Source organism: Balaenoptera ricei, chromosome 8 (assembly GCF_028023285.1).
Source record: "Balaenoptera ricei isolate mBalRic1 chromosome 8, mBalRic1.hap2, whole genome shotgun sequence".
In the NCBI taxonomy this organism is placed as follows: Eukaryota; Metazoa; Chordata; class Mammalia; order Artiodactyla; family Balaenopteridae; genus Balaenoptera; species Balaenoptera ricei.
In genome coordinates, this window is record NC_082646.1 from 43,721,657 (window position 1) to 43,749,260 (window position 27,604).

At 38.8% G+C, this 27,604-nt stretch overlaps 1 protein-coding gene across 2 annotated transcripts in view; it reads right to left on the reverse strand.

The window, feature by feature from the left end:
* The window catches only part of FAT3 (FAT atypical cadherin 3), a 559,321-nt gene that overhangs the window by 118,734 nt on the left and 412,983 nt on the right, over positions 1-27,604 (reverse strand). For both annotated transcript variants that reach the window (XM_059929409.1, XM_059929408.1), the window contains exon 6: positions 20,677-20,816. In XM_059929409.1, coding sequence (XP_059785392.1) covers positions 20,677-20,816 — 140 coding nt within the window. The remainder of the gene's footprint in view (positions 1-20,676; positions 20,817-27,604) is intronic.

Below are 27,604 nucleotides of genomic sequence, written 5' to 3' on the forward strand. Positions count from 1 at the left end.
CTCAGCTATAAAAAAGAATGAAATCTTGCCATTTGCGACAATATGGATGGACATAGAGAGTATTATGCTAAGTGAAATAACTCAGAAAAGGACAAATACTCTATGATTTCATTTATATGTGGAATCTAAAAAACAAAGCAAACATAACAAAACAGAAACAGACTCATAGATACAGAGAACAAATTGGTGGTTTCCAGAAGGGAGAGAAGTAGGGAAATAAGTGAAATAAGTTAAGGGGATTAAGAGGTACAACTTCCAGTTACAAGGTAAATAAGTCACAGGGATGTAATGTACAGCAAAGGGAATACAGTACAATTAATAATATTATAGTAATTTTTTATGGTGACAAATGGTAAGTAGACTTATCATGGTGATCATTTTGTAATGTATAAAAATATCGAGGCATTATGTTGCACACCTGAAACTAATATGATATTGTAAGTCAATTATACTTCAATAAAAAACAAAACAAAAGACAATATTAAGGTACCCATCAAGGTTTTTACTTAATCTCATTCTTTTTACCTGTCTATCTTCTTTCTCCCATGATGACATTTCTCATGCTCAATGACATCACCATAATTATTCACCTATCTGAATGTTCACATATCTGAAATACATGCCCAAGTCTCCGAATAACACCAACATTGTTATTATAATCACATTACAATTATGGTCATTCAAACTAATTTGATATTATTTTGTCTTTTTGTCCTTCGGATTTATCCCACTAGGCATATACAGTCAAATTAGTATATGTAAAGTCACTTAGAATAGTTCTTCCCTGTGCATACATGCTCCCAACTGGATACACATATATGTTCATCTGCTTCCATTTACTTTCAAATTTTAGACTTGCTTTTTTAACATTTAATTTTGTTTTATATTATATGTAAAATTACCAATGTTAAATTTACAAAAAGTTATAGTCAAGCTTAGCTTCTGTATCTTTCTCTTTCATGTATTCCCTTCTTCTTCAGGTAACCTTTTTTTTTTTTCAGTAATGTTACATTTTATCCATCTATTTTATTAATATTAACATACTGTATACACTCCCCTCAACAGGCTATTTTACTTAACATTATATCCGGGGTCCCCAACCCCTGGGCGGTGGACCGGTAACAGTCCATGGCCTGTTAGGAACCAGGGCTGCACGGTGGGAGGTGAGCGGCAGGCAAGCGAGCAAAGCTTCATCTGCCGCTCTCCATCGCTTCCCATCACTCACATTACCACCTGGACCATTCCCCCTCCCCTCCTCGTGGAAAAAGTGTCTTCCATGAAACAGCTCCCTGGTGCCAAAAAGGTTGGGGACTGCTGCATTATATCAATAGTTCTCAGCTGAGGACGACTTTGTCTCCTGGGGTCATTTCACAATGTCTGGAGACATTTTTGGTTGTCATAGCTCGGGGGAGGGATTTTCCTAGAACCTAGTGGATAGAAGGCAGGGGAGTTGCTAAACATCCTAAAATGCACAGGATAACCCCCTGCAACAGAGAGCTATCTGACTCAAAAGGTCAATAATGTTGCTGCTTTATATCATGAAGACCATGCTACAGCAGTACAGAAATACTTTTCCATGGATAAATGTATCATAGTTAACTCAGTCAGTCCTCTATTGATGTGCATTCCTATTTTTGCTCTTCGAATGACCATGCAATGAAGAGCCTTGTGCTTGTGTCTTTTCACGTTTTTGCTAACATATATTTCTGTCTCTAGAATTGGGATCGCTGAATCAAAGGAGAAGTGCTTATATGGTTTTGTGAGATACTTCCCATATTCCCCTACCTGTAAGTTTGATCACTTTGCCTTTCTATAGCAGTATTTAAGAATGACTGTCTTCCCACAGCCTTGCCAACAGAGCATGCTGTAAAACTTTTGGGCTTTTGGCCAATTTGATAGATGAGAATTGTCATCTCAATGTATTTTAAATTTTCCTTTCTCTTGTTATGAGTGAGGTTGAGCATCTTTTCATATGTTTAAGAACCATTTGCATTTCTTTTTCTGTTAAAACTATATCAGTTCACTCTTCTACGGGTTAGATGGTACTTTTTTCCCTTTATTTTGGGAGCATGATGATACACATTGCAAATGTTTTCAATTTTGTCATTTATCTTTATTTTGTTTATGGTAATTTTTTTTTGCCATGCAAAGATTTTATTTTTATTTTCATGTAGTTGAATGCATCAATCTTTTCCCTTATTGTTTCTGGATGTTAAGTCATAGTTTAGAATATTTTCTACATTTCCAGATTTTGGTGATCACACTTATTTTTAAAAAATTGAATTTATGGTCTTCTGCCCATTTTTGGATTGGGTTGTTTGTTTTTTTGTTATTGAGCTGCATGAGCTGCTTGTAAATTTTGGAGATTAATCTTTTGTCAGTTGCTTCATTTGCAAATATTTTCTCCCATTCTGAGGGTTGTCTTTTCGTCTTGTTTATGGTTTCCTTTGCTGTGCAAAAGCTTTTAAGTTTCATTAGGTCCCATTTGTTTATTTTTGTTTTTATTTCCATTTCTCTAGGAGGTGGGTCAAAAAGGATCTTGCTGTGATTTATGTCATAGAGTGTTCTGCCTATGTTTTCCTTTAAGAGTTTGATAGTGTCTGGCCTTACATTTAGGTCTTTAATCCATTTTGAGTTTATTTTTGTGTATGGTGTTAGGGAGTGTTCTAATTTCATACTTTTACATGTACCTAAATAGACATTTCTCCAAAGAAGATATACAGATTGCCAACAAACACATGAAAGAATGCTCAACATCATTAATCATTAGAGAAATGCAAATCAAAACTACAATGAGATATCATCTCACACCAGTCAGAATGGCCATCATCAAAAAATCTAGAAACAATAAATGCTGGAGAGGATGTGGAGAAAAGGGAACACTCTTGCACTGTTGGTGGGAATGTAAATTGATACAGCCACTATGGAGAACAGTATGGAGGTTCAATAAAAAACTACAAAAGGAACTATCACACGACCCAGCAATCCCACTATTGGGCATATACCCAGAGAAAACAATAATTCAAAAAGAGTCATGTACCAAAATGTTCATTGCAGCTCTATTTACAATAGCCAGGACATGGAAGCAACCAAACTGTCCATCAACAGATGAATGGATAAAGAAGATGTGGCACATATATACAATGGAATATTACTCAGCCATGAAAAGAAACGAAATTGAGTTATTTGTAGTGAGGTGGATGGACCTAGAGTCTGTCATACAGAGTGAAGTAAGTCAGAAAGAGAAAAATAAATACCATATGCTAACACATATATATGGAATCTAAGAAAAAAAAAAACAAGGTCATGAACAACCTAGGGGTAAGATGGGAAGAAAGACACAGACCTAGTATAGAATGGACTTGAGGATATGGGGAGGGGGAAGGGTAAGCTGTGACAAAGTGAGAGAGTGGCATGGACATATATACACTACCAAACTTAAAATAGATCGCTAGTGGGAAGCAGCTGCATAGCACAGGGAGATCAGCTCGGTGGTTTGTGACCACCTAGAGGGGTGGGATAGGGAGGGTGGGAGGGAGGGAGATGCAAGAGGGAAGAGATATGGGAATATATGTATATGTATAATTGATTCACTTTGTTATAAAGCAGAAACTAACACACCATTGTAAAGCAATTATACTCCAATAAAGATTTTAAAAATAAAAAAATAAAAAAATAAAAAATTGAATTTAAATGCTTCTTTTTCTTACATTTACATCTCTAATCCATTTGGAATTTTTCCCAGTATATTATGTGGGGAATGGGTCCAGTTTTATTTTATTCCATATGGCTCTCTATTTATTTCAAAGCTACTTTTTAGGAGACCATCACTTCCTTACTGATTTGAGAAGTCACTTTTACTGTATACTAACTCTACCTATGCAGATAGTGTATTTCTGGCTTTTCTATCTTGTTCCATTGGTTTATCTGTCTTTTCATGCAACAACATCAAAATGTTTTAATTAGAGAGGCTTTATAGTATTTTTTTCCTTCCAGTTTTCTTGAGACATAATTGACATAAAGCACTGTGTAAGTTTAAGGTGTACAGCATAATGATTTGACTTACTTACATCATGAAGTGATTATCATAATGAGTTTAGTCAACATCTATCATCTCATATAGATACAAAATTAAAGAAATGAAAACACATTTTTCTTTGTGATGAGAACTCTTAGGATTTACTCTCTTAACAAATTTCATATATAAGGTACAGCAGTGTTAATTATATTTGTCATGTTGTACATTACATCCCTAGTACTTATTTATCTTATAACTGGAAGTTTGTACCTTTTTACCACCCTTCATCCAGTTCTCCCTCTCTCTCCCCCCTGCCTTTGGTAACCACAAATCTGATCTCTTTTTCTATGAGTTTGTTTATTTGTTTGCTTTTGCAGTATAATCGACCCACAATACTATGTTAGTTCCTGGTGCACAAATAGTGATTTCATATTTCCATTATATATATTTTAATTGTTTGGAAAAGCTAGGTCTTCTCTTTGTTCTCTTCAGGATTTTCATGGTTATTCTTGATTGTTGTTCTTTTTTTTTTTTTTTTGTCTTTATTGAATTTGTTACAATATTGCTTACGTTCTATATTTTGGCCACGAGGCATGTGGGATCATAGATCCCCGACCAGGGATCGAACCCGCACCCCCTGCATTGGAAGGTGAAGATTTAACCACTGGGCCTCCAGGGAAGTCCCGATTGTTGTTCTTCTAAATTAACTTTATAATCAGCTTCTATAGCACCTGACAAAATGATAGCATTTTAAACTGGGGTTATGTTAAAAGTACAGGATAATTAAGGAAGAACTAATTTCTTCATGATGGAGTCTTCCTATCCAAGACCATAGTATGTCTTTTTTCATTTGTTCAAATCTTCCATTTTGTTTTTCAGGAGTGCTTTAGTTTTCCTCAAGTAGGTTTTGAACACTTTTAAAGTTTATATATGTGCTAACCTAAATGGGTTCTTCTTCATTACACTTTTTCACTGTTTTTTTTGGGGGGGGGGTAGGCTATACATGGAGGCCATTAATTTTTGTATGTTAAATTTATAACCTGTTACTTTACTAATTTTCCTATCATTTGAAGTAGTTTTTCCATTCCCTCCTTGGAGCTTTTCAGATATATAATTACACTATATGCAAATAGAGATCAGTTTACCTTTTCCTTTATAATTCTTATAACACAAATTGCTTTATCTTAGCTAATTGTATTGGCTAATACTTACAGCACAATGTTAAATAGTAGTGGAAGCAGTGATATTCTTGCCTTATTCCTGACTAATAAGAAAGCCTTTAGTGGTTCTCCATTAAATAATACGCAAGCATTTGGCTGCATTCTAGAAAATTATTTACTTTTAGAAATAAACTTAGTCAGACCATGGTTGTTCTTATAAATAACTGTACTATCCATCACTTTGGTGGAGATGTGATTTTTTGAGTGAGAGGAAAAGGGCCGTGCTATGACTTCTGTGCCAGGATGACTTGCCATGGGAGTGAGCTTGACGCGGGGACAAGCTTTGCTTGTAGTTTATGGTAGAAAAAATTTACAGAAGTGTGCCTATAGCATTTTGGGTATTGTTTTATCTCCGCTGTATTTGGAAAGCCATACTAGATTCTTTGAATGCCAATTCTTTCCTTTAAAAAGTTCCAGTTAACTTAGTCAAGATGCTAAAATATTTGTGTTCACAGAAGCAGTCATATTAATGGGATAAAAGAGCCTTTCCGGCCAGCAAGCCTGCCCTGACCTTCCTGAGGTTTCAAAGTTGATGTGCTCTTGAAAAGCTTGCCTCTTTCTGCTTGCTTTGTCCTGAGCCTAATCTACAGTCAGAACAAGTGTTTCTCTGTAAAAGATTTCCCTTTCCTCATTTGCTTTTTATTTCCCACAGTTGGGGCCATTTGTGAGCTCCTGAACTACCAAACAAAGCAAAGTAACTCTCAAAGCTGTTGTGTTCAAAATGGTAATTGAAATGCCTAAAGAAGTACAATGGATTCAAAGCAGGAGGAAACCTGAGTGTGGGAAGTCTCTTCAGAGCTGGTTTCAATGCTGCTCACCACAAACACTTTGGGTTTTGCAGGCTTGTCTAAGCTAAGTCTGGGTAGATGCCAAGTCCAACTTTACAAAGGCTCATGGCATGAAGTGTCCATGGGGTGAGTTGGAGGGTAAGGCCTCTGTCTTTTATTAGAACCAATTAAATCCTGAATTACTGAAAATTCTGTTCTGCCTCTGTTTGCATTTCAAAACCATACTTAAAACATTCTATAGTTGTGATTTCAAGGATGATGCCTCTTGTATTCTCTCCAAGTTTACGAGTTTTGTTTTTGAATGCCTAAGGAGAAAAATCGTGTGCTTGTTTTCCAGTTTATAAATCTGTACCATATTCATTTCTTAAACTGTATTATCTCTTGTTTCTCAATGAGGAAAATGAGAATCAGGGAAGTTAAGGGATGTGCCCAAGTCACAAGGGCAAGGCCACACTCAAACCTAGGTCTTACGGAGACAAATTCTGTATGCATTTCATTATATGGTTTCCATGTGCACTTAAATTATATACGCATTAGCTATAAATGTACAAAACATACATGTGAACAAACGTGTGCAAATATTATGTACCTTGCTATACAGAAATCCTAATTTACCAAACACATAACTGACATGACCATTCTCATTTCAGGAACATTAATCATGGGATTATTCTGAACAGAAAGTTCCCTGGTGGCGCAGTGGTTAAGAATCCGCCTGCCAATGCAGGCGACACGGGTTCGAGCCCTGGCCCGGGAAGATCCCACATGCCGCGGAGCAACTAAGTCCGTGCACCACAACTACTGAGCCTCTGCTCTAGAGCCTGCGAGCTACAACTACTGAAGCCCACGCGCCTAGAGCCCGTGCTCCGCAACAAAAGAAGCCACTGCAATGAGAAGCCCACGCACCAGAACGAAGAGTAGTCCCCGCTCACCACAACTAGAGAAAGCCCGCGCACAGCAACGAAGACCCAACGCAGCCAAAAATAAATAAATAAAATAAATAAATTTATATATTAAAAAAAAAGACAGTTCCCTGCTGTCTTTAAAATTGGAATCCATTTTCAAGAATTGATTTACTCATAAGTTGTCAGGCACGGATCTATTACATTCAGTGAGATTTTATCATTATTATTTTTTTAACAGAAAGTCTCACAGAGTTGGCTTGCTGCCTTATTTCATCTATATAATTGTACTTGTTCCAGCATTGTCTTAGCCTAAATATACAAGGAAGCTTTGGGCCACTGCCTTTTTCACCTGCTAAGAGGGAGATGATGTTAAAGGAAACAAAAGAAAACCCTTGATGAGGGTGTCCCTTGAAAGCCCCTCAATCCAGGGATCACGGAGCTGCATTAGCAAAAGTGATTTGTTTCTACCCTCCACCTCCTTTCAAGCAGGTGCAAAGTGGAGGAAAAGGGTAAGACAAAATCCAAATCTTCAAGGTAAAGTCTGCTTTTTAAGGAAGGAGGCCAGTTAGGTACTCCCAACATCACCTAGAGATAAGAGAGGAATGGAATCCCCATGGCCGTCAAGGGCAAGGCTAACCCAGGAACGCACACCACAGACCTCCCAGCCCCAGAGAATATGGACCCGCTGGCTGGAAGACTTAGTGGCCAATCTAAATTAACTGCCTTGTGGGGCTTAAGAAATGTGGAAATGATCTGAAAGAGAGTTTTAATCTCAGGTTTGGCTGTGGAGCATACAAATACAAGCTGATTTTCATATCTTTATAAATCAAAGCAGGACTTGAATAAGAAAAGCGTATTAAAATCACAAAAGCACGTATCAAAAGTCCCTGAATAAAATCGATGTAAGTTTTAGATTATTATTTGGGCATGAATATCTCTGCTGCCTTTCATGAATAACAGTAAAAGCCACACACATAATATTTTATAGTTAGTAGGTATATTATTACAGTTTTATGTTGAGAAAAGACTACAATAATGAAACCTACATGTGTCTGACACATCACATCTCTCATGATATCACATAATATCTTATTTATTCTTACAATAACCCATGAGGTATGTAAGATCTTACTCGGATTATGTTGGAGAAACTGAGTCTCACAGAGATAGAGCTTCTTTCTGTGGTAACACAGTCAACCATTGGTTAAGTGCTGACTTTGAAACTGGGTCACCTGATTCAGGGTCAGTGCTCCTTCCACTAGACCAAATGCTTCCCCTAATGAATTAAGCTGTATATTTTATATACATAGACATGTAAGGGAAAGTTCCTAAGATGGTATCTGATTTTGAGAAGGAAGAAGTGGGTTTGTATATCTACCTGTGTACACCTAGGGCGGCCACCTAACCTGTCTGTACCTCAGTTTTTCACCGGAAAAATGAATGTAATGATAAAACTTGATTTAACTACTCCCAGGGTGTCAGGGAAATGAAGCTTAGAATGAGGCTTGTTAAGTGTTATTATGCAAATAACAGGTGTTATATATTACTATGAATTTTCACCCCTTGGTCTTTTGGAAGAGCCAGGCTCTAGATTTATTTAAATTTGCAATGAAGATGCAGCAGCTCATATGGGTTTGGCAGATATATGGGGAAAGTTGTTAAAATTTGTCATTTCTCACCCTTGGTAGTGTGTGTCTCTGTAGCTCATAAGCTCAGTGGCTGGAAGGGAGGGCTATAGAGAGGTTGGGGTATTTTGCTCTCTTCCTAGCATGTATGACCAGCTATGAAACATTCTAATGGCCATAGGTGGCGCCATGTTTATGGGGCAGCCACTTAAAAAAGTGTCCCCCTCATAACTAGTAGAGCCAGATGAGTGTCTCTTCCTGCCTTAGAATAGGTAGCAAAGATTTAATCTTACTTTTGCGAGGCAGCACAGTGTAGTGGTTGAGAATGCAGAGCAGTCTCTAGAATCCAACTGCCTACATCTAAACCCTGATCTACTCAAGTTACTTAACCTCGCTTTGCTTCAATTTCCTTATCTGTAAACTGGGGATGTCAACAGGGGATTCTTTTCCTATTTCCAATGTAATAAACTATCACAGATTTAGCAGTTTAAAATAACACCCACTTATTATCTCCTAGTTCTACAGGTCAGAAGTTTGAGTATAGTGTGGCTTAGAGTCTCATAAACCTGAAATCAAGGGGTCGTCAGAGATGTGTTCCCTTCTGGAAGCTCTGGGGTCTGAATCAGTTCCAAGGTCACTCAGGTTGTTGGCTGCATTTAGTTTCTTGAGGTTAAAGGCCCGAGGTCCCTGCTTCTTTGCTGGCTGTCAGCAGGATCCTCTCTCAGATCCTTAAGGCTGCCTACATTCCTTGCTGTGTTGCATCTTCCATATTCAAACTAGCAATGATGTTTTAAATTCTCTCATATTTGGAATCTCTGACTTCCCCTTTGCTGCATCTCTTCCGACTCTAGCTGGACAAAATCATCTGCTTAAGGGCTCATGTGATTAGACTGGGTCCACCTAAATAACCTAGGAGAGTCTCACTATCCTAAGATCTGTATCCTTAATTACATCTGCAGTGCCCCTTTTGCCATGTAACATATTTACAAATTCTGATGACTAGGAGAACATAGACATCTTGGGTGTGGGACGGGGGTGCCTTCTGTCCACCACAAATAGTACCTGCCTCATGCAGTAATTGTGAGAGTTAAGTGAGTTTGTTTGTTTTTGAATATAATATAAACACTTGGGTTTTTAATCTATTTCAAGTGTTTCAGTCCATTATAGTCATTATTCTTTTTGATGCTCAAATTATCCCATCTTTGACCAGTGGAAGGCAGTTCAAGTTGTCTCTTGCCACCTTCTAACAAGATTCTACTAGCCTTTTCTGGCAAGATAAGATGCCCAGGCTCCTGCCCCAAACCTGGAATCAGCTATTTCTACAAGGAATCCTGGTTCCTTTCTATGGGAAATGGTATGTAGAGACCACAGTCTGGGTGCTAAGAGAATCCCTCTTCAAATGGATTTGTAGTGCTCCTGTATGTTTGGACAATAACTTCATCTTTCTCAGCATCTCATTATTCCCGTCCCTTATGAACCTCTGGTCACACCTGGACGTTCCCACTTCCCCTCTTATTTATAACAGCCAGTGTTCCTGTGATTCCTCACCTTTCCGCCAACCAGACTGTCCCACTTCTCTTAATTCTTTCATTCTTCTCATCTAAGCCAGACACCCTTGCTCATCTCTGACCTTCTATGACATCGAAGTGGGGAATACTTCCATAATGCTGAAGAATAGTGGTACCCTTTTTCACAGATTATTTCTATTTTTTAAAAATTTCTTGAAGGGAGCTAACTTCCTATTTGCTATCCAGGGCTTTGGTAGGCAAAATTAACTCTTTCTTAACCCAGAACAACAGTGCTTTGAAACACCATGGCAGCAGCCAGCCCAGTCACCAGAGCAGGGAGGCGTCGGAAAACCAACAACCCCCTCAGGTATGTATGCTTCCTAGGAAACCTGGGTGGCTGCATGTTGAAATTTTTAACTAGAGTTTCTGAGTAATGAAAATATTGAGGAGTTAGTTTACCTTAACCATTTTTGAGCCAACTACCCATTTAAAAACATGATAAATACTAAGGGGCTACTCTCTGAAAAAATACACATGCACACCAAAATATATCAACAATTTCATAAGCTTCAAGGATCTGCCAGGGACTCAAACTATCTTGGAGAGTCTAATTTGTTTGCACAACTAGGTTCTGATTTGCATCAGCTTGTTGGAAGCAGCTGGATGTGGAGGTTGGGAGGGGGTGTGGACAGAAAGGAACATAGCTGGAACCAGGGTGTTGGTTTTAAATTTCTCCACTCAACATTATTCATGCTCTTGTCTAGAGCAATGAATGTTATTTCTGGTGCCAGTCATGAATTATTTGCTACCATTCCACAATATTATATATGTAGAAATTGGAAGGCAGCTCTTAATAACTTGGGATAATTCTTGGAATACAGAAAGCACTCAAAAATGTTGGCTGGTTTTAGGCAAAGAAAAGACTGTCAAAGAGCTGTCAAATGTGGCCAACCCGGGAGGGACCATCAAGAACCAGGAAAAGCCGACTAACATACTCTGGGTCTTGTGTGCTTACAGAGCCCTTGACAATTTCTACATGGTTCATCAGTATTGACAGTGCCTTAATGGATCACCTCTCATTTTCTACCCCAAGACTAGTCAGATGGTTTCCACGATGGTTCTCCACTAAAGGCTTGGGATGCACCACTTGATAATCCCTTTTTCAGAGCACTGTCTCAGGCACTCACTTATTTCTCACAACAACCTGTGGGGCAGTCCCCATGATACAAATGCTCAGAGAGGTTAAGTGATAAGAGTAATACCAATAGCAGTAGTAGCTAATATTTATTGAGCACTCATTACGTTTCAACCTCTTGCTATTCTTTTTTTAAATTTATTTACTTTACTTTTTTATTCAGCAGGTTCTTATTAGTCATCCATTTTATACACATCAGTGTATACATGTCAAACCCAATCGCCCAATTCATCACACCCCCACCCCCACCCCCCGCTGCTTTCCCCTCCTTGGTGTCCATACATTTGTTCTCTACATCTGTGTCTCAATTTCTGCCCTGCAAACCAGTTCATCTATACCATTTTTCTGGGTTCCACATATATGTGTTAATATGAGATATTTGTTTTCTCTTTCTGACTTCTGTATGACAGTCTCTAGATTCATCCACGTCTCTACAAATGACCCAATTTCGTTCCTTTTTATGGCTGAGTAATATTCCATTGTATATATGTATCACATCTTCTTTATCCATTCGTCTGTCGATGGGCATTTAGGTTGCTTCCATGACCTGGCTATTGTAAAGAGTGCTGCAATGAACATTGGGGTGCATGTGTCTTTTTGAATTCTGGTTTTCTCTGGGTATATGCCCAGTAGTGGGATTGCTGGGTCATACGGTAATTCTATTTTTAGTTTTTTAAGGAACCTCTATACTGTTCTCCATAGTGGCTGTATCAATTTACATTCCCACCAGCAGTGCAAGAGGGTTCCGTTTTCTCCACACCCTCTCCAGAATTTGCTGTTTGTAGATTTTCTGATGATTCCCATTCTAACTGGTGTGAGGTGATACCTCACTGTAGTTTTCATCTGCATTTCTCTAGTGATTAGTGATGTTGAGCAGCTTTTCATGTGCTTCTTGGCCATCTGTATGTCCACTTTGGAGAAATGTCTATTTAGGTCTTCTGCCCATTTTTTGACTGGTCTGTTTGTTTTTTTAATATTGAGCTGCATGAGCTGTTTATATATTTTGGAGATTAATCCTTTGTCCGTTGATTCGTTTGCAAATATATTTTCCCATTCTGAGGGTTGTCTTTTCATCTTGTTTGTAGTCTCCTTTGCTTTGCAAAAGCTTTTAAGTTTCATTAGGTCCCATTTGTTTATTTTTGTTTTTATTTCCATTACTCTAGGAGGTGGATCAAAAAGATCTTGCTGTGATTTATGTCAAAGATTGTTCTTCCTATGTTTTCCTCTGAGTTTTATGCTGTCTGGTCTTACATTCAGGTCTCTAATCCATCTTGAGCTTATTTTTGAGTATAGTGTTAGGGAGTGTTCTAACTTCATTCTTTTACATGTAGCTGTCCAGTTTTCCCAGCACTACTTATTGAAGAGACTGTCCTTTCTCCATTGTATATCCTTGCCTCCTTTGTCATAGATTAGGTGACCATAGGTGCGTGCGTTTATCTCTGGGCTTTCTATCCTGTTCCATTAATCTATTTTTCTGTTTTTGTGCCAGTACCATATTGTCTTGATTACTGTAGCTTTGTAGTGTCGTCTGAAGCCAGGGAGTCTGATTCCTCCAGTTCCATTTTCTTCCCTCAAGACTGCTTTGGCTATACGGGGTCTTTTGTGTCTCCATACAAATTTTAAGATTTTTTATTCTAGTTCTATGAAAAATGCCATTGGTAATTTGATAGGGATTGCACTGAACCTGTAGATTGCTTTGGGTAGTATAGTCATTTTCACAATACTGATTCTTCCAATCCAAGAACACGGTATACCTCTCTATCTGTTGGTATCATCTTTAATTTCTTTCAACACTGTCTTAATAGTTTTCTGCAGACAGGTCTTTTGTCTCCCTAGATAGGTTTATTCCTAGGTATTTTATTCTTTTTGTTGCAATGGTAAATGGGAGTGTTTCCTTAATTTCTCTTTCAGATTTTTCATCAATAGTGTATAGGAATGCAAGAGATTTCTGTGCATTAATTTTGTATCCTGCAATTTACCAAATTCATTGATTAGCTCTAGTAGTTTTCTGGTGGCATCTTTAGGATTCTCTATGTATAGTATCATGTCATCTGCAAACAGTGACAGTTCTACTTCTTCTTTTCCAATTTGTGTTCCTTTTATTTCTTTTTCTTCTCTGATTGCCGTGGCTAGGACTTCCAAAACTATGTTGAATACTAGTGGCGAGAGTGGACATCCTTCTCTTGTTCCTGATCTTAGAGGAAATGCTTTCAGTTTTTCACCATTGAGAATGATGTTTGCTGTGGGTTTGTCGTATATGGCCTTTATTATGTTGAGGTAGGTTCCCTCTATGCCCACTTTCTAGAGAGTTTTTATCATAAATCAGTGTTGAATTTTGTCAAAAGCTTTTTCTGCATCTATTGAGAAGATCACATGGTTTTTCTTCTTCAATTTGTTATTATGGTGTATCACATTGATTGATTTGCGTATATTGAAGAATCCTTGCATCCCTGGGATAAATCCCACTTGATCATGGTGTATGATCCTTTTAATGTGTTGTTGGATTTTGTTTGCTAGTATTTTGTTGAGGATTTTTGCATCTATATTCATCAGTGATATTGGTCTGTAATTTTCTTTTTTTGTAGTATCTTTGTCTGGTTTTGTTATCTGGGTGATGGTGGCCTCATAGAATGAGTTTGGGAGTGTTCCTTCCTCTGCAACTTTTTGGAAGAGTTTGAGAAGGATGGGTGTTAGCTCTTCTCTAAATGTTTGATAGAATTCACCTGTGAAGCAATCTGGTCACGGACTTTTGTTTGTTGGAAGATTTTTAATCACAGTTTCAATTTTATTACTTGTGATTGGTCTGTTCATATTTTCTATTTCTTCCTGGTTCAGTCTTGGAAGGTTATACCTTCCAAAGAATTTGTCCATTTCTTCCAGGTTGTCCATTTTATTGGCATAGGGTTGCTTGTAGTAGTCTCTTAGGATGCCCTGTATTTCTGCAGTGTCTGTTTTAACTTCTCCTTTTTCATTTCTAATTTTATTGATTTGAGTCCTCTCCCTCTTTTTCTTGATAAGTCTGGCTAATGGTTTATCAATTTTGTTTATCTTCTCAAAGAACCAGGTTTTAGTTTTATTGATCTTTGCTATTGTTTTCTTTGTTTCTATTTCCTTTATTTCTGCTCTGATCTTTATGATTTCTTTCCTTCTGCTACCTTTGGGCTTTGTTTGTTCTTCTTTATCTAGTTCCTTTTGGTGTAAGGTTAGATTGTTTATTTGAGATTTTTCTTGTTTCTTGAGGTAGGCTTGTATAGCTATAAACTTCCCTCTTAGAACTGCTTTTGCTGCATCCCATAGGTTTTGGATCATTGTGTTTTCATTATCATTTGTCTCTGGGTATTTTTTTTATTTCCTCTTTGATTTTTTTCAGTGATCTCTTGGTTATTTAGTAACGTACTGTTTAGCCTCCATGTGTTTGTGTTTTTTACATGTAACTGATTTCTAATCTCATAGCGTTGTGGTCAGAAAAGATGCTTGGTATGATTTCAATTTTCTTAAATTTAATGAGGTTCGATTTGTGACCCAAGATATGATCTATCCTGGAGAATGTTCCATGCACACTTGAGAAGAAAGTGTAATCTTCTGTTTTTGGATGGAATGTCCTATAAATATCAATTAAATCTATCTGGTCTATTGTGTCATTTAAAGCTTGTGTTTCCTTATTAATTTTCTGTTTGGATGATCTGTCCATTGGTGTAAGTGAGGTGTTAAAGTCCCCCAGTATTATTGTGTTACTGTCGATTTCCTCTTTTATAGCTGTTAGCAGTTGCCTTATGTATTGTGGTGCTCCTATGTTGGGTGCATATATATTTATAATTGTTATATCTTCTTCTGGGATTGATTCCTTGATCATTATGTAGTGTCCTTCCTTGTCTCTTGTAACATTCTTTATTTTAAAGTCTATTTTATCTGATATGAGTATTGCTACTCCAGCTTTCTTTTGATTTCCATTTACATGGAATATCTTTTTCCATCCCCTCACTTTCAGTCTGAATGTGTCCCTAGGTCTGAAGTGGGTATCTTGTAGACAGCATATATATGGGTCTTGTTTTTGTATCCATTCAGCAAGCCTGTGTCTTTTGGTTGGAGCATTAATCCATTCAGGTTTATGGTAATTATCAATATGTATGTTCCTATTACTATTTTCTTAGTTATTTTGGGTTTGTTTTTGTAGGTCCTTTTCTTCTTTTGTGTTTCTCACTTAGAGAAGTTCCTTTAGCATTTGTTGTAGAGCTGGCTTGGTGGTGTTGAATTCTCTTAGCTTTTGCTTGTCTGTAAAGCTGTTGATTTCTCCATTGAATCTGAATGATATCTTTGCCAGGTAGAGTAATTTCGTTTGTAGGTTCTTCCCTTTCATCACTTTAAGTATATCATGCCACTCCCTTCTGGATTGTAGAGTTTCTGCTGAGAAATCAGCTGTTAACCTTATGGGAGTTCCCTTGTATATTATTTGTCATTTTTCCCTTGCTGCTTTCAATAATTTTTCTTTTTCTTTAATTTTTGCCAATTTGATTACTATGTGTCTCAGCATGTTTCTCCTTGGGTTTATCCTATATGGGACTCTCTGCACTTCCTGGACTTGGGTGGCTATTTCCTTTCCCATGTTAGGGAAGTTTTCGACTATAATCTCTTCAAATATTTTCTCTGGTCCTTTCTCTCTCTCTTCTCCTTCTGGGACCCCTATAATGCGAATGTTGTTGCGTTTAATGTTGTCCCAGAGGTCTCTTAGGCTTTCTTTTCATTCTTTTTTCTTTATTCTGTTCCGCAGCAGTGAATTCCACCATTCTGTCTTCCAGGTCACGTATCCGTTCTTCTGCCTCAGTTATTCTGCTATTGATTCCTTCTAGTGTATTTTTCATTTCAGTTATTGCGTTGTTCATCTCTGTTTGTTTGTTCTTTAATTCTTCTAGATCTTTGTTTAACATTTCTTGCATCTTCTCTACCTTTGCCTCCATTCTTTTTCCAAGATCCTGGATCATCCTCATTATCATTATTCTGAGTTCTTTTTCTGGAAGGTTTCCTATATCCACTTCATTTAGTTTCTTTTCTGGGGTTTTATCTTGTTCCTTCCTCTGGTACATAGCCCTCTTACTTTTCATCTTGTCTATCTTTCTGTGAATGTGGTTTTTGTTCCACAGGCTGCAGGATTGTAGTTCTTCTTGCTTCTGCTGTCTGCTCTCTGGTGGATGAGGTTATCTAAGAGGCTTGTGCAAGTTTCCTGATGGGTGGGACTGGTGGTGGGTAGAGCTGGCTGTTGCTTTGGTGGGCAGAGCTCAGTAAAACTTTAATCCACTTGTCTGCTGGTGGGTGGGGCTGGGTTCCCTCCCTGTTGGTTGTTTGGCCTGAGGCGACCCAACACTGGAGCCCACCTGGGCTCTTTGGTGGGCCTAATGGCAGACTCTGGGATGGCTCAAGCCAAGGAGTACTTCCCAGAACTTCTGCTGCCAGTTTCCTTGTCCTCATGGTGAGACACAGCCACCACCTGCCTCTGCAGAAGACCCTCCAGCACTAGCAGGTAGGTCTGGTTCAGTCTCCTATGGGGTCACTGCTCCTTCCCCTGGGCCCTGATGTGCACACTACTTTGTGTGTGCCCTCCAAGAGTGGAGTCTCTTGTTCCCCCTGTCCTGTCGAAGTCGTGCAATCAAATCCCACTACCCTTCAAAGTCTGATTCTCTAGGAATTCCTCCTTCCGTTGCCGGACCCCCCAGATCGGGAAGCCTGACGTGGGGCTCAGAACCTTCACTCCAGTGGGTGGACTTCTGTGGTATAAGTGTTCTCCAGTTGGTGAGTCACCCACTCAGCAGTTTTGGGATTTGATTTTATTGTGTTTGCGCCCCTCCTACCATCTCACTGTGGCTTCTCCTGTGTCTTTGGATGTGGGGTATCTTTTTTGGTGAGTTCCAGTGTCTTCCTGTCGATTATTGTTCAGCAGTTAGTTGTGATTCTGGTGTTCTTGCAAGAGGGAGTGAGAGCACGTCCTTCTACTCTGCCATTTTGAACCAATCTCCCTTGCTATTATTCTGTATATGTAAACTCATGTAATCCTCACAGCACCTCTAATGATGTAGGTACTGGTACCCCCATTTCATAGATGAAGGGACTATGGTGCAGAGAAATTGTGACCTGCACTGGTTGGAGGTGACTCAGTTGGTAAATAGCAGAGTTAGGATTAGGACATGGATTTATCCCTACAGAGCCCAGTTTGTCAAATACTATGCTATTTATATAAAGCACAATAATATCCTACATAAAATCAACAACTCTTTTATACTGAGGCCCTTGTCCAGGAGGTTTTTGTAAAGAGGATGCTTTGTTCTTGCATTTAGTACATATGCATCTTTATAACCTGAAGTCCACAGAACCTTTTTACATCCTGTACTCATGCTAGAGAATCTCAGAGAGGAAAAGGATGTTTATTCGTCACCAGATATTATAGCTCGGAGGCACAAGAATTCTGGGAGAACAGGCCAAAACTGAACATGAAGGAAGGGTTTGCTGTAGACACAGAGGTCCCTGAGGCTGTGATTTATTTGACATTTGTGAAGTGAAATTCAACAGGTTGTTTACGGCTGATTTGAAGCCCATGTCATACCATGTTTTATGGTTCCAAATGAACAAAGTAGAGAAAAGTTCCCCAAAGTAAACTGAACAGGTGTTTTGGGGGCTACAGGACATTTCAGTTATATGGTGAAGAATCTCCATTTGATGGTAAATCATTAAGTTTCCTCAGGTCATGGGTTGGAGTGTGCTTTAGTGGTTTCTAAAAGAAACCTAGAATGCCTTTCCTTTCCCCAAATATCCTTTTTGTAAAAATGTCCTTGACACTGAGGGCTTTGACTAATTCAGAAATTGCTCCTGTCAGCGCTGCCAGAGAAGCCGTGGCAAATGTGAGCAGAGGCCTGGATTGGCAGAGGCTGGTGGGTCTTCAGGCTCAAATACAGCCAGATAGACAGAATATTGGTTTTCTGATGGTAATAATGATGGCACACAAATTTATGTTTTGGAAACTGTTAGTTCTCACTTCTTGAGAAGGTCATGGCCCTGGAGACACAGGGTAACTTGGAAGCTTTTGACAAGAAAATCTCTTGATATCCTAATTTATTAACCTATTGAGCTTGGGCTTGCCAAAGGGAACCTCCAAGTTCACCCCAATTCTCTAATTCCTGAACGGTTCTAGAGACAAGTCTAACTGTACACTAGTCTGAACTAAGATCAGCAAAGGCAGGATGTGAACAACGTGTACATTCGAAGTCTTGTAATACATGCTTCCATATTAATTTTTTTAAAGTGGGTGCACATCAGTTATCTGGGTTTAAAACTCTGAACCACTGTGACTTCAGGCATGTAGTACAGTTCCCTGCACATGGTATGAACTCAAGAAATATTTGTAGAAAAGATGCTGTTGAATGATTTATCATCTGGTTCTAATGAAATTCTAAAATAAAAGTTTCATAGATAATTTTTTTGGTTAACATTTATCAGTTGTGTGCTTTGGAGATCCAGCATACCTGCCATTCAGACCCTATTGAAAATGTAATATCTACTATCCATTAATTCATTCTAAAATATTTAATATGTATCTATAACATTCTGGGCACAATGAATCACCATTTAATTCAACTGTTATGAAACGCTGGAGAAAAGTAAGTAATGAATAGGGTTTCATGCCTTTATTTGTATTTTATTCAAATACATCTTATGTTTCTAAGTGGTGCTAAAAAGTTGAAGTTGGATATGCTAAGACACGGCTAATTTTAAAAGTTTAATTTAAATTCCCATTTAAAGTGAATTAGCACTAAAGACTTAGCAATGCTACAAGTGGGTTGTCTTGTATTAGTCTTTAGATTGTGTGCTTCATGCAGGATCTCAATCCTGGGGTCCTTTCCAGGTATCTCTATCTTTTGAAGATACTCTGAAGCAGTCTGGATTTAGGTAGGGTGACCATACAATTTACCATCTCAACTGGGGCAACTTTGAGCGTGATAATTACACCAGTGCAATAAGTATAAATGGGATTCTCTCAGGCAAATAGGGTCGTATATTCATCCTAGGAAAGGACATGGGTTGAAAGATCGGGAGTTGATACACACCGGCTGCCTTATCAAGTGCATGTCACGTCCCCTTTCTGGGTTTCAGTTTATTTGAATGAAAAGTAAAAGGGTTGTACTAAAACCAACGCTACTGTTTCCTTCAAACTCCGTCACTTTATGCTTACAAACAGCCTCAAAGGAAAGAGTCTCATCATGTTTTTGAAACAGCTTCAAACTGAGAGACAGCTGGATAGACAAACACATAAAACCCTTGTCCTCTCCCCTTTTAAAAACCACACTGTTACAAAAGCTTACATGATATTTTAAATAAATCAACACTTGCTTACTTTAGGGTTGGTAAACATTTCATCTTCAATACCTGAAGCATTGTGTTGAGAAGGATTCTGAGGTCACATCTGCGCTCAGCAGGAAAAAAACCAAAACAAACAAATAAACAAAGACCCCTGATCGATTAGTGATGGTTTCTGGGGCCACGGGAACAGAAGAGAGAGGCAGGGAGGGTGGAAAGGGTTAGGGGCTATGTGTGTGTGCCAGTCCTCTGCCATAACTGGCTTAAGGTCTCTGGTGCTAAAATATAAAACAAACAACAAAAATCTCATATGTAGGGTAAAACTGCTCCATATTGATATCTAACATTGTATTAGTCTCACCCAGAGATTTTTTCTCCTCTTCTTTGTTCTCAGCGTCCTTTCATGAACACTCAAGTAGCAGAGTAGAGGTGATGGTCCTCAACCCTGGCTGCATGTTAGAATCACATAGGAACTCTGGGGATGGGGCCCAAGCTTTATTGGTTTTAACACCCTCCACAACCAGGGGGTTTTACTGTGCAGCCAGGATGAAGAACCACTGGCACAGGGGCTGGAACGGGAGATGGGAGTCAGGACACCCAGCTCTCTTGTTCTTTATTAAGGCTGTGTGACCTTGGATATATTACTTAGATTATCTTAGTTTGTAAAATGAATTTGGACTCAGGCATTCTCTAGCTTTAACTTTCTGTAACTAAAGCGTGAGGAGGTGAAGAATATCATGGTGTGTTAACTCAGACACTGCAGATGTCCTTCTCTTTGTAAATTCAAGGAAAGCTGACTTTGTTGTCAAAAAGATAAATCTTACAGGAAATGATAGGGAAACAAATACATATCACTCTTCCATGCATGAGCAATCATAATTTCTGGAAAGAGGCAGCTAAGTTATGTAATATTGTGGATAGAATCCTTTGTCTAAGCTGTTCTTGCAAATGCTTTCTTTTAAATGCTAAAAATCCATGGACATAATTTACTACTTTCAACACATATTTTAATTGCTTGCACCTCTGACTTTAGCAGATTTCTCGGCATTCCCACGATTTAGTAATTTGACATCTTACCTGAGTGACAGCAATATTTGTCCCATCGGTGACTTCCACACTCATATTATAGATGGACCTCTGCTCTGCGTCCAAAGGTTTTGCAATGACAATGGTCCCAACGCCCTTCTCTGCATCAAAAGAGCTGTCAAAATTGCCCCCTGACGAGTTCACAAAAACAACATGAAATTAGCATATCCGAAAAGTTATTACACATATTGAAGCATACAGCTTTAAAGGGAGATCTTATATAGAAACGTTTTTTGACAGGCATCCCTATGGCTCAATTTTGTACATCTTAAATGGGACCCTTTTTGTTTTTTAACTTAACTCATATTTCAAAACACAGCCTCTACAGTGCATAACAAATGTCACAAAAAAGAATGTATTGCAAAAATCCCCTCAGCACTAATGTTATAGCAGTGAAGCATAAACTGACCCCATAAAATATTTAGAAAGCTAAAGTCCCTTCAACCCCTTGTGGCTTCTGGGCTAGGAATTTGTAGATCCTTTGCTTTTCCAAAGTATTGATAGATTAAATTCTAGGTAAACAAACAGTCCAATTATTATTAACAAAAATGAGTACACACTCTGAAATCCATTCCAGGATTGATGGTAAACATGTGGTTGGTAGAGTTCAGATTCCCTCAATTAGATGTCAGAAATAAAGTTATAAATACTAGAAAATAAGAAAAAGCAATAAAATTGAATTTCATATTAAAAATTCTCTCTCTGTAAATTGGGATATTTATAGAAATATATTTTTGCCATCTTGACAGTGTGAATTGTCTTTCTCCCCCCAAAATAGAAAGTTTATGGGAGAGTTACAAAATGAAATCTGGAAAGAAGAAGATGAAAACATCAGCTATGGAACATCAAGTGATAAAATAATCAATAGAAAAGTTTATAAAACTTTACTTTTCTCCCCCTGGACTAGGTGTAATCCATAATCTGTGACTAATGTGCCTAAGACAGCATAGCCTTTGTTGAAATTACTGTAGGTGTTTCCATCTCTGTGAACCAAAGTGTAGTTTATGATCTTTTTCAAAATGAAAGATTTTTTTTTTAAGGGGAGAGAAGATATTGGTATAAGTGCTGGAACGATTTTAATTAAGTATCAGTATATGTTCACAAGCTCTATTTACTTTAGCCTGAAATTTCATCATGTCCACAAATTTTGTTCTTGGACAGTAATTTTATTTAACTACAGCACATAGGGCAATGCATTTACTGAATTTCATATTTTAGAAAAGAAATCTTGGCTTCTCTTTTTTGCATTTAATTTTGATGATCAGTCAACAATATTATATACAATTTCTATGATATTAGAATTAGAAATGGGCAGATGAGTTAAAGGAAAAGAGAATTTTACCTGACTTGCTAGAATCTGATGTATAATGACATGAAATAAATAATACAGTGTACTTAAAAAAAACCTGGTCATACATATGACCAGGTTTTTCAGATACTTATTGAGTGTAGCTGTCATATATACTTGAGATTATTTAATTGCTAGAGAGAACATAATTGCCCTTGACATTTAATTAAAGTTATGGAGATATGGGTATACCAGAGAATTGCTTGGAGATGATATATTTTTCAAAAATTTCATCTCAAAAACAGACTCATCTTCCACTTAATATCTTTAATTGATTTACTGAGAAATACTAAATGTTAACTCCAAAAAATGTCTTTTGAAGAACAGGATAAAGAGAAAGGGGAGGAAATCTAGGCTGAAAGGGAAGTAAGCCTTAGGTCACCATGCCTATTCCAAAGGGAATGTTTCATGTTGATAACCACATGAAATGAAATGTACGACTGATTCAAGTGTCTTGAATAACTGCCCTAATGAGCAAAGAAAAATCATTTGCTATCAAGTGGTATATTATGAAAAAAAAAACTCTGCCATGGAAACTTTCAAAGAAAAGACATAAAATTGCCTCAGACTGTGTAGAAGGAAAGATGGGAAAGCAACTTCTCAAGCCATTTCTAGTGGGTATTAAATCATATTTTAAATCACATTTAAAATCATCTTTAGAATGTCTTCCTAACCAAGATTTTTACTTTCTTAAATTTGAGTACTATGATTTTTGGCGGGGGTGGGGTAGGGTGGAGGATGGTCAATTATTTTGGAAGGTGAAAATTTGTAGGTCAAAGTAAAATAGAAACTACACGAACTATAAGCCTTTGATTTGCTTCAGTTTAAAGATAAATAAAAATGAAATTTAGAGAACACACAAGCAAAGATTTCCAGTTTCAGTTACTGTTTCAATGGGGCAATTCTATTTCCTCTCCCTCATTGCCCTAGGCTCACATTTTCCTCGGGGCCCTCCCTATACAGAAATATATCAGCGTTTCATGTGCTTAGTGGCGTAAAATTTACATATTTTACATATGGCATATAGATTGTGCACTTTCTTATTAGTCATTTTTTGTATCAAAAAACATTTTTGGCTACTTTTATGGTGGTTTTTTAAATTTTTATTTTATTTTGGAGTATAGTTGATTAACAATGTTGTGTTAGTTTCAGGTGTATAGCAAAGTGATTCAGTTATACATATACATGTATCTATTCTTTTTCAAATTCTTATCCCATTTAGGTTATTAGAGAATACTGGGCAGAGCACAGGGAACTCTCCTCAATATGGTAGTGATTTTTTACAGTTTTCTCTCCTCCTACATGTGTGTTTATGTGTGTGTGTGTGTATCTCCCCCATTCACCTTTATTGTTTCAAATACTCTAGACCAGAAAAGTTGAAAGGAGCAGGGGAGATAGACAAAGAGAAAGCAGATCAAGGTGAGCTTGACAAAGAAAGCCTGTGAGTGTCTTTCCATCCATCAGTAAGGCTAGCAGCCTCTGATACTCACTTCTAGGGCTTTAGCTCTTAGTTAAACCCAGATTTCATGTAAAACCAGGTTCCCCAAATCTTCCCTGAGTTTTAAAATGAATTTCTGACAAGGGATACAGAATCTAGACCAGCAGTTCACCATCAACCCTCCCGCAATTTCATAACCTACCACTTAAGCCTCCCATTTCATGAACGACTCCGTCTCTCTCCCCCAGGCCTCATTTCTCAGGCTCCCTTTTAGCCTGAAAGATGATTTCATTTTGTAGGAACCCATGTCCAAATCATCTGGGGTGAGAATATTAAATGGAAGGAGTCTGCTTTCACTAGCAGCATTCTGTTTAAAGAAGATGTGCTTCCTCAGAGCCAGTAACAACATGCAAAGCCAGAGTGTGCTGGGGCAGCAGCGCTGGGCTAAACAAAGGGTGGGGAGGAGGGAGGACACTGCCGAGCTGGTCTGATTTCAACAAAGTGGGGAATTAAGAGAAGTCACAGCCTGAGCGTTACTGCAGGGGTGTGAGGCAGAGATGGTTAAAAGCGAGGTTGTGAACAGCCCACATAACAGAGAATTCACATCAGGGACATTTCTCTTTGACCATTTTCGGTCAAGACGGGTGTTAAGGAGTAAACAAAGAGCACGAGAGGCGTGTTGGATTTCTACTGGATTCTAAAGTTAAACATTGCAAGTCGGAGTGTCCCAGAAAGCTTTAAAAATGGGACAGGAATGAAAAGACTTTGAGCCAGCAGCTACTGCTGGAATGTACCAGGCAGCAGGGTGTTGGGCCATGATTTAGTTAAGCTTTTCTTTAAAGAATCACCATCTCTCCATAATGAGATCCAATGCTGACTATCTCACAGCTTTCCCTCTAGAGAAGCTTCCGGGCCCCTCCCCTAGCTATGATTCCAATCCACTCTACGTGCGATGGTAAAAATACCAACCAAAATCTAGTAGTCACCAAGGGAGACGAGCTATGGGAGAAGCTTCCAAAACACTGAGCCGCTGCATCTCAATGAATTAAGGGAGTTGTTCGCAAGCTGCTCATTCAAGTTCAGCATGTACACCTAACTTAAGGAAAAATGCTAAACACCATTTCTAAGGTTTGATCATGAATAATTTTCTGCCTTGGAATGAAGCAAGCACAGTACGGGGCTAGAACGGATATTTACATGGAAGGCAGGAGATGCAGGCTGGAGGTGGGAAACAGTGGTAGGAAGGAAAATCCTGTCTAGAATCTGGTTTAAAATTCATTTTCTTACAAACGATAATAGCCGAAGCTGTTTTAGGCTTTTTATTATTTTCCTAAAGTCTCTTCAGGTGTGTTCCTATGGACCACATTGTTGCTATGGAGAAAAGAGAGGCATGTTTGGGATCCAATTAGAAGAAATGATGTCAACTGATGACTCTGAGCAAGCGTCATCCTGATGGAGGAAGAGCTGCATTAAAAATGGGACACAGGCTTCCCTGGTGGCGCAGCGGTTGCGAATCTGCCTGCTAATGCAGGGGACACGGGTTCGAGCCCTGGTCTGGGAGGATCCCACATGCCACGGAGCAACTGGGCCCGTGAGCCACAACTACTGAGCCTGCGCGTCTGGAGCCTGTGCTCTGGAACAAGAGAGGTCACGATAGTGAGAGGCCTGCGCACCACGATGAAGAGTGGCCCCCACTTGCCGCAACTAGAGAAAGCCCTAGCACAGAAATGAAGACCCAACATAACAATCAATCAATCAATCAATAAATCTTTAAAAAAAAAAAAATGGGACACAGACATAGCTTCTCTTGGGAGGGGTGGGGGAGAGTTTTGTGATAAAGAAATCTGGCCATGAGGTTAGAGAAGACCCCGAGAGATGATGTGCTAGTCAGGGTGCCATCAAAGACTTTAACTTGCCTATTTGATGGAACCCTATTAAGAGATGGCTCCATTAGGGACAAGGTTCTAGAAGGACAGGTATAAGCTTATGAGACAGAAGCAGTCAAGAACCCAAACTCCGCAGGAACCTATGACAAACTAAGGGCCCAGGCAGTCCTTCTGTATCCGCAACACAGAAATGTATTTCTGCTAGAGCTGGACCCATGTGTTACCTTGTACCATCAGAGGATTATTTTCAAAGAACAGCCTTTCTGTTCTCTACATATTGGGTGAGGCCAATAAACAGAGACATTGTAAGTGCTTACTGTCTACAAGGAAAACAGTTTTTCTAGTCTAAGTCAGGGGAAAAGCTAGAAAAGTGGGTGGTAGCATCCCCCATCAAACTGGAGGTAAAGAGGAATTGTCTGAAGTGTGTAATAACAGTGATCTTTACAATACAAATATTTGCCCGTGGGATAAGGATACAGGGACCAGATTGCACGCACATTAGAGAGTATGTAAATCAAGATGCTGCTAAGTTGAAATCATAGTTTCCTGAGAAGTGTGAAGATATGTGATAAAGCCACAAAGGATTGTGAGTTAGTTTTGCTCCCTTCATTTTCTTTCCCTTTTAACACAGGGAAGGGACATGCTGTGCATTGGGCTGTTTAACCACAGAACAGCTGAACTTTATAATGTTTCCTTTTAATTATAGCTTTCTTAACTCGGTTACAAGTGGGCTTCTGTTTCTGGAAGCTGAGGAGAGTCCAGCTCCGTAACATTGTAAGCAGTGGTCTCTTTGGAGGCACAAGAAAGTATCTGGCAGGTCCTTGTTGGCGGGGTCCGGACTTGGGAACGAAATCTTGCTCTCGACATGGTTTTTGTGAATTCATATCACGGTGGGAGGAAAAGAAATGCAGTTAAACAAGATTCGGGCAGATTTCGAAATATGGAAATGAGGAGACAATACTCTCAGGGGAAAAGGCATGCTGGAACACTATTTCTGCTGATTTAATGAGAATTCATTAGTTATAGCATTTGTAAGCTGTAACTGTTAGGCCGGGAGGTGGTATTGTCTGTAACCGTTAAGTGTCTGTATAGGTGTCTATCCAGCTATAGTACACTGCTATGTTTCTTAAGTACTGAGAAGCACTTTCCCTCTCTCTCCTCTATGCTAGCCTGGCCAGGGAAGATGTTTAGGTAAGGAGGAAGGGAAGGGACAGAGGAGAGTTTCAGTGGCCAAGGATAAACAAGCAAGAAAGCTTGAAAGTAAGAATGAAACATCTGAATATGATAAAGGAAACAATAGGTTTTTAGAGAAGGGGAAAGGTGTTGTCAGCAGGTTGGAAAAAATATGACTCTCTTAGATCAGAAAGGATTTTCAGAAGGGGGATTTGGTGGAAGGAGGACCATATCCACCATATCCATTCTGAGTGCAGCCAGCACCTGGGGAGAAGTTTGTAGTTTTGCCGTGAAATAAACAGTTGACATTTCAATATGTTGGCTGGATGCGGGGATGGAAATAAAATCATGTTCTGTTTGAGCATCTGGCCCAGTAAGTTCAACTTGCAGGAGGAGCTTGACTAGATGTTACGAGATATACAGTGAAATCTGCAATGGAAGTATCTAGACTAGAGGAACAACCCGGTAGGTCTTCATTAAGAGAAGTACTTGTGTACTAAAACTGAGAGGATTCTATAAAAAGAGTATAGATTTAGGAATAAAGATGGAGAAACATGAAAACGGATGCCATGTCTTTGATCATGATTCCTGGATATGGATTTGAAGCAGCCTAAAGGGACTTCATCCAGTGAGGACTCTCATCTGTCAACTGACCGTCTCTTCTTGGACCAGTCCTCGTTTGGTCAAAGGTGCTGTGTTGCTCAGGCTGGGAATACAGTGGAAGGTCACACTGACTCCGCATGGGTCTCAGGAGGCATCAGTAGTGTTAACACATGGGCTGCCTGCGGCGTCTCCATCGGTCACCATTGTTTATTCCACTCCCCGTGGATGGACATCAAAAGAAGCATTGGCAGGAGGAAGGAATCAGTAGGCAAAGACCTTGACCTTAAGGGTTAACACTGAAGCTAGGATAAACACAAATGAAAATGTACACTAGCACTAATAATGCTGGCATGGAATTCGTGCAAGTAAGGTTACATAGAGCACCACTAGGCATGCTTACCTATACACACCATACACACACATGCAGGGACGCTGAGGAATTGCAAAAGCGACTGGATAACTGGGGTCAGG